The 13177-nt window shown below is 33.1% G+C and overlaps 1 protein-coding gene across 1 annotated transcript in view; it reads right to left on the bottom strand.

The window, feature by feature from the left end:
• LOC111059673 (synaptojanin-1) overlaps positions 1 to 7908 on the bottom strand; it is a 132625-nt gene extending 124717 nt beyond the window's left edge. The window contains exons 1-5 of the mRNA XM_039442376.1: positions 7450 to 7908; positions 5624 to 5710; positions 3993 to 4257; positions 2899 to 3063; positions 2236 to 2380 (exon numbers count right to left, since the gene is read on the bottom strand). Coding sequence (XP_039298310.1) covers positions 2236 to 2380; positions 2899 to 3063; positions 3993 to 4257; positions 5624 to 5710; positions 7450 to 7576 — 789 coding nt within the window. The 5' untranslated portion in view covers positions 7577 to 7908. The remainder of the gene's footprint in view (positions 1 to 2235; positions 2381 to 2898; positions 3064 to 3992; positions 4258 to 5623; positions 5711 to 7449) is intronic.
• Between the last annotated feature and the right edge of the window lie 5269 nt (positions 7909 to 13177).

Below are 13177 nucleotides of genomic sequence, written 5' to 3'. Positions count from 1 at the left end.
AAGGATTTAAGTGTGGCCTAGCTGGCCATGGTACTGGCTCACCTCGGCCTATCCATTGATTTGGAAAGCTGTGATTCAGGTGTTCAGTGTTGCTGTTCGTGAACACGAATCAAAAAAAAAAATTGGGCATCAAACGTAGAAGTCTGTGTTTTTCTACTTAGATTTTTTGCATATTTCAACTTTTTTCTCGAAAACTACTCACACTACAGCTTCCAGACTAGTTTTATTCAATTTTTCAGATATTTATCCATATGAATCCACCATATTTTTTTCAAAAACTAGTCCCCAAACAATTCAGCATCGGTGTATTTCTCCAGAGGAACTGAATTCCGGGCGAAATCTTTCACCATGTATAGCTCGCTAATGAAGCGTTTATGGATATATGTTTATAAGAACTTTTTTCTTATTTTTACCTCTACTATCACGTATTAAATTATTTTACCATAATTAAGAATCACTCTGTATATCAGTGAACAGTGGAAATATAATTTCCTCGAGTTTCAGTTGGTCTTTTCCCACTCAGCAGTATGAATAACACCATTAGATCTTATGGGAATTATATTTTCACTGTCACTGTTGTGTATGAATCCAGCTTAAACGTGTAGATGAATTCAGTATAAATAATACTAAACATTAATTGACATCGTGTTGGTAATAACGTGAATAACATTAAGAAATTAATGGACAAAATATTAAAATCGTAATTATACGGTGTATTTGGTTGGTTTGTATCCCAAAAGGGTGATTGTCAATATTAGGATCTCCACGCTCCTATCATTCCTTTAATTCATACGTCGAAAAGTTCCATGAATGAATGAATACCTAATCCAAGTGTAATATTTGCTTGAATGTGTATAGAGCTACTTAGAAGATCAAAATTGTTATATTAGAATGACTGCTTATTAGTCATTGTTATGCAGACTGCTTGAAAAATCTGCAGGTTCAGATGCAGTCTGATCTCAATCTGTTATCCCTGTGGTTTTCCTTTAATAAGCTGAAACTCAATGCTGACAAAACAACATACTTGAATATTTAAATTATGAATCATTCACCTTGGAGAACCCACAACACAATAACACACTTGACTGGCAACTTGCTATATTCACTTGAAATGAAACTCACCAATCAAGAAATACTCCATTGTTAATAATATTGGCTGGCACGAAAAGAAGAAAAGTCTTAAGATGATGATTATAAGAACAACTTATCCACTGCAAGATGTCAACAATAAAATGGTAGCGCAACCACAATAGCATTGAACGAACATTGATGTCAATTATCGCGCACTGACTAACATGATAGCAGTCTGATTAGCAATAACTTGTGAGCACGCACACAATATATCAATATTTAATTAATGTAAATTATAATTGATGGCAATGTTTAATGATATTGCATTTATCAAGAACCAACTTTCAACTATCTAATTTACAGCGTGTTTCTAAAATAGACCGGCAAACTTTGTGAGTGGTTTCCTAGCATTAAAATAAAGGAAAATGTCAATGAACATGAGTCATAGAATGCGTTATTAATGAGACAATAATCGCGGAAGATTACAATCTTCAAATTCTTCATTTTATAAACTTGTTGCAGTCTCATGAGGATACTTGATGATCATTTCTTAATTTAAATAAGTTGAGAAATCGAATAAAACCAATCAGAATAAAATAAAACCATAGAGAAAAGACAGCTAAAGCTCTCTTTTCACTATGATAAAACGTACCCAACCCACATAAAACAGGCAAAAAATAGCAAATTTGAGAAATCTCAATGAATACCATATGTTCAATAGAATACCATAAAAATTCAATATTACATTGCTCTTAAAGATATATTATTTATTGCGTATGTAGGTTTTTCGCCTGTACTTGGGTAATGGGGGTGATTGATCAAGTAATCAAACGTCCATGCTGCTTAACGGCGGCATTCCAAGTAAGAATATTAATAAATTATTCTAGACGAAAGTCTAGAAACCACAAAACCTGAAACATCTATACTCTATAGAATTGAGTTGTCCTATGGGGGACAACTAAATACTAAAACGTCATGCTATTATTATGTAATGAAATGAGTTGTTTTACATTATTGAGAACAGCTTACCAACTTATTTTCCTGCGTAATACACGAGTATACAAGTATTTTTTTCAGTAAAATAGGTGAAAAAAGCTCTTTAAATAATTCAAGTAGCTGTATGCTAATGTTGAGAGAATTTGAAAACTATGATGCCTTTCATACCTTGATTCCAGGCTGCTCCCAGAATATGGGCACTGATCCCCGAATCTGGACATACGATATGTAAGATTTTTTAAAGACAATAATGTGTTCGGTCTCAACAAAAGTGGCTGCAAAGCCTTCGTCATTTAGCCCTCTAACACTGCATCTGAAAAGAAAATGTGAATAATCAAGTGTTGCAATAATAAAATAGACATGATTAGACAACAACAAAACGAGAATATTCTTTATATATAAGATATAACAAAAATTCTATGTGTTGGTTACAATGTTTGCAAACAGTTCCTGGAACTTGCAAAAACAAAATAGTTTCTTACATAATATTCTTTTTAGCAAGAAATTAGAAGATTCATAGATGACTACAATAATTCTGTTACGTTTAGTCAACACTTTTCTCAGCAGTTGATCCTACAGAGTGAGGCATATGTATGGATCACTAACCTTTATCTTTAGTATGAGACATGAGACCACTTTAAACTTTTCCTTTAGTATTGGAACACGAATACTTCACCTTTTGACGTACAACTAAATTTCAACCGCTTCTAAAGGGGAGACTTAAGGGTTGCAACTCACATATTTTAATGTAAACGCCCGTTTTAAAAGTCATTTAAAACGGCATCAAAGTCGTGAAAAACATGACAGACAAAAATGAAATGCTATACACACCTTGTACCTGCTCTTTCAAGGCATATGCGAGAGAAAATTATAGCACGCGCTTCTCTAGACCCCACAAACACTGTGCGAATCTGAACGGATCCACAAATCACTCTCAGTAGCCACACATCGCATTCGATGCCGGCCATGATAAAGGCAACATGTAGAGTTCGATTCCTAAAACATGGTCACATTTAAACCTACATTATTATCTGAAATAACACTTTAGCGCAGATTGATAAAGCACTACTTAAAAAGTGAATAGAAATTCGAGATACACTTGGGGAATTTTACAAGATATGATCATAAATATGCATCACAACACGCACAATCAGATAATGGAGACGCATATTATTTCTCCACACCTTACTTTTAATTTTAGTAACAACTAGATAATAAGATACAATGAAAAGTTGTTTCATAGGAAGAATGTTTCTAATTCAAGGTTTCAGGCGCTGTTCCCACTACACGATACACATAAGCAGCCACGGTCATCATACAAAACATAATATTTTTACATTAACACGATTTTGTTCTGCTGTCTTTAGTGAGCGTTACAAAAGTTGAAACCTTGAGGTTAGAAACGAAAAACAAAGTTACAAAATTTGAAACCTTGAGGTTAGAAACGAAAAACAAAGTCTTGAAATGTTGTCCTTGATGATTCGTGACACATAGAGGTGCGTACACATATACGCACCGCGAACATGGGCAATTCACTTTCAATCAGCTGACTATATCTGTATTTTTACAGAAACGGTGAGATACAGATATAAAAAGCTTGGCATCAGCTGATTAATAGTGAATTGCTCATGTTCGCGGCGCGTATATCTGTACGCACCTCAAGGCTACTATCGTGTACAGATTGAAAAGATGCATCATCAGAGACACCCTTACGTACATGAATATGGTCACATTCAATATTCGAAATTTATTTGACACACGTTAAATATATGCTGAGTATTAAGGGGTACAATCAAGTAAAAGAGATCCAATTCGACACTCTGATATTGTAAAAACATTAAATAGGAGCTTGCAGCATGACTGGAATTTATCTATGTTGTGTAACAAACTAAATAATTGACATGAATGTATAGAATCTCACTGACCACATGAATCGGTTGTCCGGCTGGAAGACCTTTGCCTTCCTCTGGGCACACATCGTGATATCACGGGGTGGGTTATTGCCGGGCATCCATGAGAAATAGAACATTCCTGAGTTTAGAAACTTTCTCAAATGCGATATTTCTTCATTGTCAGCACACGGACCACGAAGAGGAATAAAGGTCGTTTGCGTGATGCGATAAATACTGGTAAAATCATCAGCTAGATCGCCCACAAATGCAATTCCGGTTACCATAATAAGGTATTGTCCTGCAACACAGATTTAAAATTTTGTTAGGTTTAACAACGGAAGAGATGAGTTGCTCTTTTTTAATGGAATACGATCCCCAATCAAACCTCCTACCGTCCAATTATCCTTACGTAAAACAAATATTAAGCTTTTTCCAACATTTTCACTAATCCGTAAAAAATCATTGGGAAGAAATGAACTTAAATAAAAAGCCAAAATGACGAACTACCTGGTTTGAATAAAATGTTTAAGATAAAATACAAATTAATGACTATGATGATTAAGTTTTCGAATTGATGGTAAAATATATAGGCTAGGGTAAACCAGCCCACGTTGGGACAATCCCACGTGGGATAATCCCACGTTGGGACTTGGGACACTTCAAGTTGTGGGTAATTAGTGAGTGTTAGGTTGGCGACAACTGCGATGTTTTATCAGCTGTTTATAGCCTCAATTACAGACATAATAATTTCAGATGTAGCACCAGTCGTTATTATGAAAAAATTAGAAACATGTTTTTGTGACCTCAAAGTTTTTTGTTTTTTTTTTTTTTGAGAAGAGGAATTTTAATTTTTACTTTAAACATTTACCATTTAAGATAAATCTCACAGCTAGTATGTATTATTTTATGAATTTTTTGACACATAAAATATTATTGTATTCTTATTTTTAATCCAGTTATTTTGTCTAAAACAAAACCATGACCATCTGCCCACCTTGGGACAGCCCACATTGAGACACTGCAATCATGATATATGCTCATATTATAACGATGAGCATTGCTTCTGAATATTATTTTACTCAATGTATCTTATTTTTATCAATGAAATAAATTATAAATAAATATTATATATGATTATAACCTGTAATGTAGCTTCAGAGGTAGCCATTTCAAACACACTTTGTGCACATGACTTTTGGTAATAGTTTTTACTAAAAAAAAATCAAATGATGTATTTATACTATCAATAATTATTATAATAAAATGTTATAAATTAACAAAAATAATAAATTGCTTATTTTTAATTCAATATCCCAACCTGGGCAAGGGATGTCCAATCGTGGGCCGGTCTCAAGCCCAGGTTGGGACACTCCCCAAAAAATTGTTTTTGCAATAAAAAAATCAATTGACGATCAATGCAGTTGCCATCCTCAAGGATGAAAGTGTAAGCAAATACAATAAATTTAAAAAATGTTGATTTTTTTTATTTTTGTCAAAGTTATAGTTGTTTGAATTTTGGTGTCCCAACGTGGGCTGGTTTACCCTATATTATATTGATAAAAATACTAGGAATAGATTATCTTCAGAATTTATTAAAAGAGAATTATTAAAAAAAAAACGTATAATAATTTACTTTGAAATATTATACGAATTAATTAACTAACCTGAATTTGCAGTCAGGATTCCCAAAATTCCATAGGCGTCAAATAATTCATTCATTTCTTTTTTCTTCATGTCCTTCTCAGTTCGTTCTGAAAAAATAGAACAATAATATTAGCCTATTATCTAACTCTAATCTGATCATTTTTGGAACTCCGAATCTGCAAAAAACACAACATGATTAAGGTGGTGAAAGTAAATGATTCATGAGATTTTTGCTAATATTCACATATGGAATATATTTGATGGAATTAATATCCGCATCTGATAAAGAATTTCTAACTTATCTCTTTATCTGTAGGTAATAAACTTCAATTCTAGAGATAAATTTATATTTATGAAGCCCAAGTTGCAGTTGGAATGAGTGAACAACCTAAATTGATATTCAACAAAGTAATGATTGAGAGCTCGACGAGAATCTGAGTGGTTGCTGCGTCAACTGTGCAAAGTTTAAACGTTCCCTAACAAAATATTTCGTACTAGTGAATCATTTATTTATAGAAGTTGAAATGTCGTATCTTATTTGCTCTAAATCGGTTCAGAATTCAGGTGAGCTGATTTCATGTGTCGACTGTGAAGTGAATTTTCATATAGGACAAGTGAAAATGACCAGACGATGCGGACTACATAAAGAAAAACAAACAAAGTTGGAGATGAAGCAGCTGTTCCTCTGCACGTCGCAAAAGTATGAACCACCTTAGTGAATCGGCAACAGGAAACAAGGAGGTGACTCTCCAAGAGCTCGCACGATTTCTAGAGGTACTTAAATCACAAGTCGATGAAGGAGAATATGACGAAAATGGAGTTGGAGCTTGGGAAATCAATTGAATCATGTTACCAAGCGATTAACGACATGAATAAGAAGTTCGATATGCTTTCAACAGAAGTAGCTAACCTCAGAAAAAATGAAAATGCAGATCTAAAGGAGCGCATCGAGAATATGGAGGAATATTCAAGATCGAAGTACTATCAAGTACTTTATTCCTGGTCTGAAAATATCAATTTTTGACAAAGTTATACAATTTACCAAAAATAATACAACTGAAAGTTATTTCTGGTCCTTTATAGTAAATTGAACACTTTTTTGAGAAATTGATATTTTTAGGATTTTTTATTTTATTCAATCAACAATAATATAATAATAAATAGTTTTATTTCCATTTTTGTATAATACAAATTTAGAAAAGTCAATGAATAGGCCTACCATGAAGAATTTATCCACGAAATTTCATTGATTTATCTCTTACCGAATTTGAAACGATGTCTCAAAAATTAACTTTAAGCCCTCATTATCTCTAAAAGTAACTATCGAAAAAAAATCCTGAGAAACCTTTTTTAATTTTGATAGTAGGTACTGTATACAAATCGAAAAACTTTGAAAAATATCACCATTATTTTTTCAGCCTTTGCACAGCCTCAATAAAATGTTCCACTATAAACTTGAAGCACAAACACGTGCTTCGGTAGGCATTATATATTATATAGCTTCGATAACGCATGCTCCTGGCTGCGTTAATTGCGAAAATAATATAATGATAACGGTTTTTTTCTTAGTAGGTGAATTGATTGCATTTCAATGTCACTAGTGTGAAATGTGAATGTGAAATTCAAGTCATAAAGCCATCTTACTATAGGTACATACACGCCTACTTCAAACAAGTTTAACGATTCTATTTGAGTTAGAATACTCGAGTTTTTTCAGAATAAACAATTCAAACTGTAAAATGACTGATATTGTACATATAAGCCAATTGTAATATTAAAAACGATTAACGGTACGTTACAAAACGTTTTCGGTTTGTACTCTACTCAATCATAATAGGCTACTCACCGAGAAGGATTATAGCTTGAGATCCTAGAAGTAAACCAGGTTCCACATTCTGCTTCTCAAGTAGAATGCTATAGGGCTGACCAGGAATATTCTTTTCTAAAACTCTAAGATCCTTTTCCAAAGCCATTTTTGTAATGGAACCTAAAGTGATGTGCCTTGATGCAATAATTATAAATTACACAACTATTTTTGCCATTATTGATTGCAATGCTTCTTATTGAATACCTATTTAGGTAATAACGAATAGAATAAAACTACACATGTAGAACTTATGCCTTCACGACGATAATTAGTAGGTACTTTTAAAATAATTATTTGAAATTAGAAGCAGAAAACAGAAATTCAGATTAGATATTAGATTAGAACACGTTCAACGACCACGTTCACGTTGAAAGTTGTAATAATATATTTCTATTACATTCTAACCAAACTTTTTTAGCAACGCTTTCTTTCCGGTTTCCGGGCAAGGTGTACCAGGACCAGCTTCAATGCTTTCCATTTAACAATAATATTCTCGAGTTATTGTGAAAAAATCGAATTTACTCAAAAAATTATCATAGATATACTCTTTTTATTTTTATCTGCGATTTATCAACTCAAGTAACCAAAAAACTCAAAAACAATTTATCAAGATTACCCTGACGGATTAATTAATATTCAAAAAAGTGAAATTGCTCGATTAAAAAGTAGTCATTTTATCGGTTCCTTGAAGAGTTTAGTAGGTGAATTATTTTTTAATTGCTTGTTGTGTTGATGAATTAGCTCAATTTATTGAATGGTTGCTACTATAGTGAGGTCCACGTTATAATGACTGTATTTGATCAACTTTGGTATGCTATTCCAGTCTATTATTCGACAAAGCAGATAGCTCCATCCTTTTCTAGATGCACAACGATGCCAATTATGTTTTTCACAGTGTGGAAATATAATCAATTAATGCAGAGAATCGGCATCGCTATTCTTCTATCTTCATTCACTGCCATTATAACGTGGACCTCACTATACAAACCTCACCTGGAACCCTAACATACAATAGAAGAACCAATGTTCAATAAATACCACCTACACCAATGTTACTTTTTTGAAAGAGGGCAATAGCAGTCAGCAATACTGAACTCTGAATTGATATATTTAATGAACAAACAGTCAAATCACTCATTCTTTCTTGAACACATTATGATAATATCTACAGTTTACAGTACCGGTACATCGGATCTACCGTATGGTACCTGAAAACAATTAGATTACATTGGATCCAGGACCTTGACCTGGGGGTAGCTGATTGCTGGGTGGTCGTCTTCATACTTGATACTTACATGATACCATAGGAATCCCCTCCCCCTAGCGTTCAACACCACATGGATCCGCGCCAGCATTGGATGTTATCCATCTTTCATTTGGGTGACTGGAGATAAGCAACCAAGTCTAGAAGATTTATAGAAAAGAGGTTTACAAACACACTGTTGGTAGAAGTTGTTGAATGAATGCAACATGAGTGAATGATGGAAGAGAAACACCCCCAGCAAATCTGTGACAACCCACTGACAAATGGATTGGCAACAACAATAGATTATCTACTCTATCCCCTGTTGTAAAAGGCCCAAGAGAATTATCTCCATTCTTTTCTATGGTTGGTGACGTTTCAAATTAGGATAGCATCAAACATGTCAGTTGGGAAGGCGGAACCGGTTTAGTAGTGGAGTAACGTGTAACGACCAGCAACGGTCACAGCTATCACAGTTTACAGTTCAGACTTATTACCATAGATAGTTCATAGTTAAGCTATAATTAAAGCTCCTAGTTAGTTGACCATAGTGAACAAGGCCTTTTTATTCAAAAGTATTCTGTGACCCTGGTAACGATCAGCTGATTGCGTGCCAGCAAGATCATAGAATGTAGGCTATACTGTATTATGTTTTGTTCCAAAAAGATGTAAACTGAATTGAAAAGAAATTAATGTCTTAGCTTACCGGTACCTACTAGATTATTTTTACTATTCTAAATACTAAATCTCAGTATTATAGTGTTGAATGAGAGAATTTGGGGTTTCTGAAAATTGTTCAAGTTGATGAAGAACCCTACTCCAGCGTGGGCTATAGTACAATAGGCCTATAGCAATATAGGTATGTGTGTGTACAAACTTATCCATCACAATAAAAATATGTTATTCTTCAAATAGAATAGTTTATTACTCAATTATACTTTTTTATAATCTAAATCAATTTGTCAAGTGTTTAGAACTATAAAGGGTAGAACTGACAAGATGGATGGTAAAATACCCTGGAAACTTACCTGTTCATTGGTATTTCAAAGGTGAAAGGTTAGGTTAGGTGCTTGAGTTTTTGCTTTTCACTTGAGTAAACATAACACACCTTCAGATGCACAATTTGGATCAGAACAAACTAATCTAGCTTCAGTAAACCAGGGAGCAAAATCTACAATTTGTTTGAGTAATAAATAATATGAAAACTTCTTTTTATAGAGCTTATATATAACCATTTTTAGAGGATTTTTTACTTACAGCTAGAAGTATTTCTAGTTGCAAGTGAACAATAAACCAATCAACTCTATGTTCAACCTTCAATAGACAGGTCCATCACCTGTAATTAAACATAAAAGCCTTTTAAATAAATTGAAAATAATATGTTCTCATCTTAGCTTTCTAATTGAATAGGTTGCTTAGAATTCAATGACATGTTCCATGTACGGTAAGCCTTCTTTTTCGTTCTTTTGTATCCTTTTTTGACAAAAATCAATACTCTTTTTACTCCATCCCCCAACATGTGGGCTCCAGCCCACCCAGGCCTTTCATGAAATCAGCGCCAATTATTGGAATTGATCCATACCGTATGCTATCTTCAAAAAATACCCTAGATAAAATGCTAATGAATTATATTAATTCATCTTGTCAGAAAAATGAAGACTAATATTGATGCAGAAAAGAATAAATAAAAATAATGAATGAAAGAAAAGTAGCCAATAGTAATTATACATTATATAACAAATGAAATGTCTACAGTCTACAGTAAAACTGAAACCTTCCACTATTTAATCTACTGTAGATGAATAAATAAATTGAGTGATTTTTCTCCAATTGATAACTTACCTTCTGACTTTGGACTATGTTGAAAAATCACTAGGAATTGATAAATAAATAGACCAGGAATTAATGAAACTCAACTTCAACGTTGGGAGAAAAACTGGCTTCAATGGCAAACACATCAGAGCTTACTTTAGGTCTATCTTTGTTTGCATAGGCCTATCTTTATTTGGTGATAAAACTCCAAACCCCACCCTATTACATCACCTTTATAACTCGCCATGGCCGATTAACCTTTCAAAAGGCGGTTATTTGACACCACAAAACCTTGTTGATAGGAGTAGGTTCACAAAGGGCGGAGTTTAGTGCCCTTAGAGTAATATGGGACTTTTTTCGAGCCCTCAACACAGTTGAATAGTAGCTCAGTAGGGTGGCAGTAATATAATACGGTATGGTGAAAGCTTCCAGCCCCTAGTTATAGTTCGGGAAGCCACAAACATCTCAAATACAAACAAACAGTATAAAGCCTTGCGACGACAAACGGGGGTAGACGTCATAGGAGTGCAATGATTTTTAAATATTATAAAAACACTTTAGAAATTGCTCCCATCCCGAGGTTAGCATAAGGAACTATTATTTTTTTTATCTACTAATAATTATTATTATTATTATCACTGCAAGGTAATGTAGTTCCTTGCACTGGGGAAAATTTGTGTTGTGAAATTATGCAGTTTCCTTATTTCCAGAAAACATACAGAAATTGATTAATTATTTATTATTTTGTTCAAAATTAATTGGATAATCTTTATAAGAGATGAGAAATTTCCAGAAAAATGAAGTTGCTAGGTCTCGAAACCGCAACCTTTGATTCATGAACCGCGCGCGTTACCAACTAAGCTATTCTATTCTATTGATTAATTTTCTATTAATGTAAATAAATAAGCTACGGAGTCACTTTGGAGTATGCCCTGTTTGGGATTTCCCATGAATTTAACTTTTTTTATTAATATAATTATTTGAAAGATATATTCATCGAATACAGCGTTTTCTTAATATAACAATTGAATATTAGTGTAAAATCAATGTTCATATTGGTTATAATAATGTGTTGCTTTCAAATGATCATTGTAGTAGAACCTACAACATTATTATTTTTGTTTTTATTTCATAATTTGAATTCATCTTAAAAATATGTTTAAAATTTATCTCAACGTGAAAAACTCACTACCAGAGTTGTACAATTTTATTTTGAATGTACAAATAATTTTCATTCGTCTATTATGATTTAAATCCAAAGAGACTGCCATAAAAGAGTTCGTTCTTCTTGAATAGTGCTGTTTTTTCCTGTTTAACTGATAATGTTAGGCCAATTAGAATAAGTTGCTATTGAGTTCGAATAAATTATGCTGAGTTATGTTATATAGAATATTATAATTTATGGAATATTGGATGGGGCATAAATTGGCCCAAATTTTGAAAGATTGTTTTTTGTCAGTCAATAAATGCTCGCTGTAAGTTCAGACTGTGTTTGTCCAGTCATAAGAATTTAGATATTATCAAATCAATATATTAACAACAACAAAAATCAGTAGAAAACACACAAAAAGAATTTGTGTAGCCCTACAAGACTACTATCTACCTATCATTCTGTTTTTATCGGTGATAATAGATTTTATTTTCAATGTTCAGGAAAGACCTACAGAATTTGAATAATTTGCAATTATAAATGTATTATTTTGCTTACATTATCATTATCATTATCATCGGGGTTACTATGCTATATAATATAATATAGTGCCAAAGCTTGAAAGTCAACGGTAATGAGCTACTTAACACATTTACTTTTTTCCAACCTGTGGCTCACAAACATAGGAAAAAGGAGCTCACTGTTAATGACCTGACCGTTATTGTGTCAACAGAATTTTTAATATTTTAGAATTTCCATAAACCATCCATCCATGTTCACTACATTCAAATTTTTACTGAATAATAAGTGAATTACATTAATTAGAGAAAAAAAATCTCTAAGTAATCTTAGATACCGTACATATAAGATTATTACTAGGTATCAGAATTAGGATCAGAACACTAATTTTTGATAAATTGCGCGTGGATGGTTCCTTGAAGATTATATCAATGTAGTAATTTTGTCATTTTTAGCCATAGTGGAGCACGGATCACACCTGCTCGTCATCAATAAACCAAACGTTATAGATAATTTTAATATAACAGTATAATAGTTGGCTGATAGTTGGATGGCTGCGAGAATAGTCTGTTGTGTTCTACTGAAGCCCCATCGCACCCTCATTGCAATGCACAAATAGCAGCTTATTGATTCAATCTGGATTGAATAATCAACTTGCTTATTAGTAACCCTTTTGAGAATTCGATTGATTTTGCTCAATGTAAGTTTGTTTCAATCTTTTGCAGATACCAATCATGCATCCAAACGCTCACAATGGCAATAAGTAAAAGTGATAGATAGCAATGTTGATGATACTGATGCAAATATTGTAGACAACAACCTACTGCTACATTTAAAACTGGAGGAAAAAATCAGAGACGCCGAGGAAATTTCTAGGCAACTTAATATCCGTAAAAACTCGACTGATATATTAGTTGGAAAATTCTTTAAGCACGAGATTGTAGAATCGGAGATGATACAAGCTAAACCTGCAGAAGGGATCA

This window comes from Nilaparvata lugens, chromosome X (genome assembly GCF_014356525.2).
Source record: "Nilaparvata lugens isolate BPH chromosome X, ASM1435652v1, whole genome shotgun sequence".
In the NCBI taxonomy this organism is placed as follows: Eukaryota; Metazoa; Arthropoda; class Insecta; order Hemiptera; family Delphacidae; genus Nilaparvata; species Nilaparvata lugens.
The sequence above is the reverse complement of the archived record's forward strand: the minus strand, read 5'-3'. Positions and strand labels throughout refer to the sequence as shown.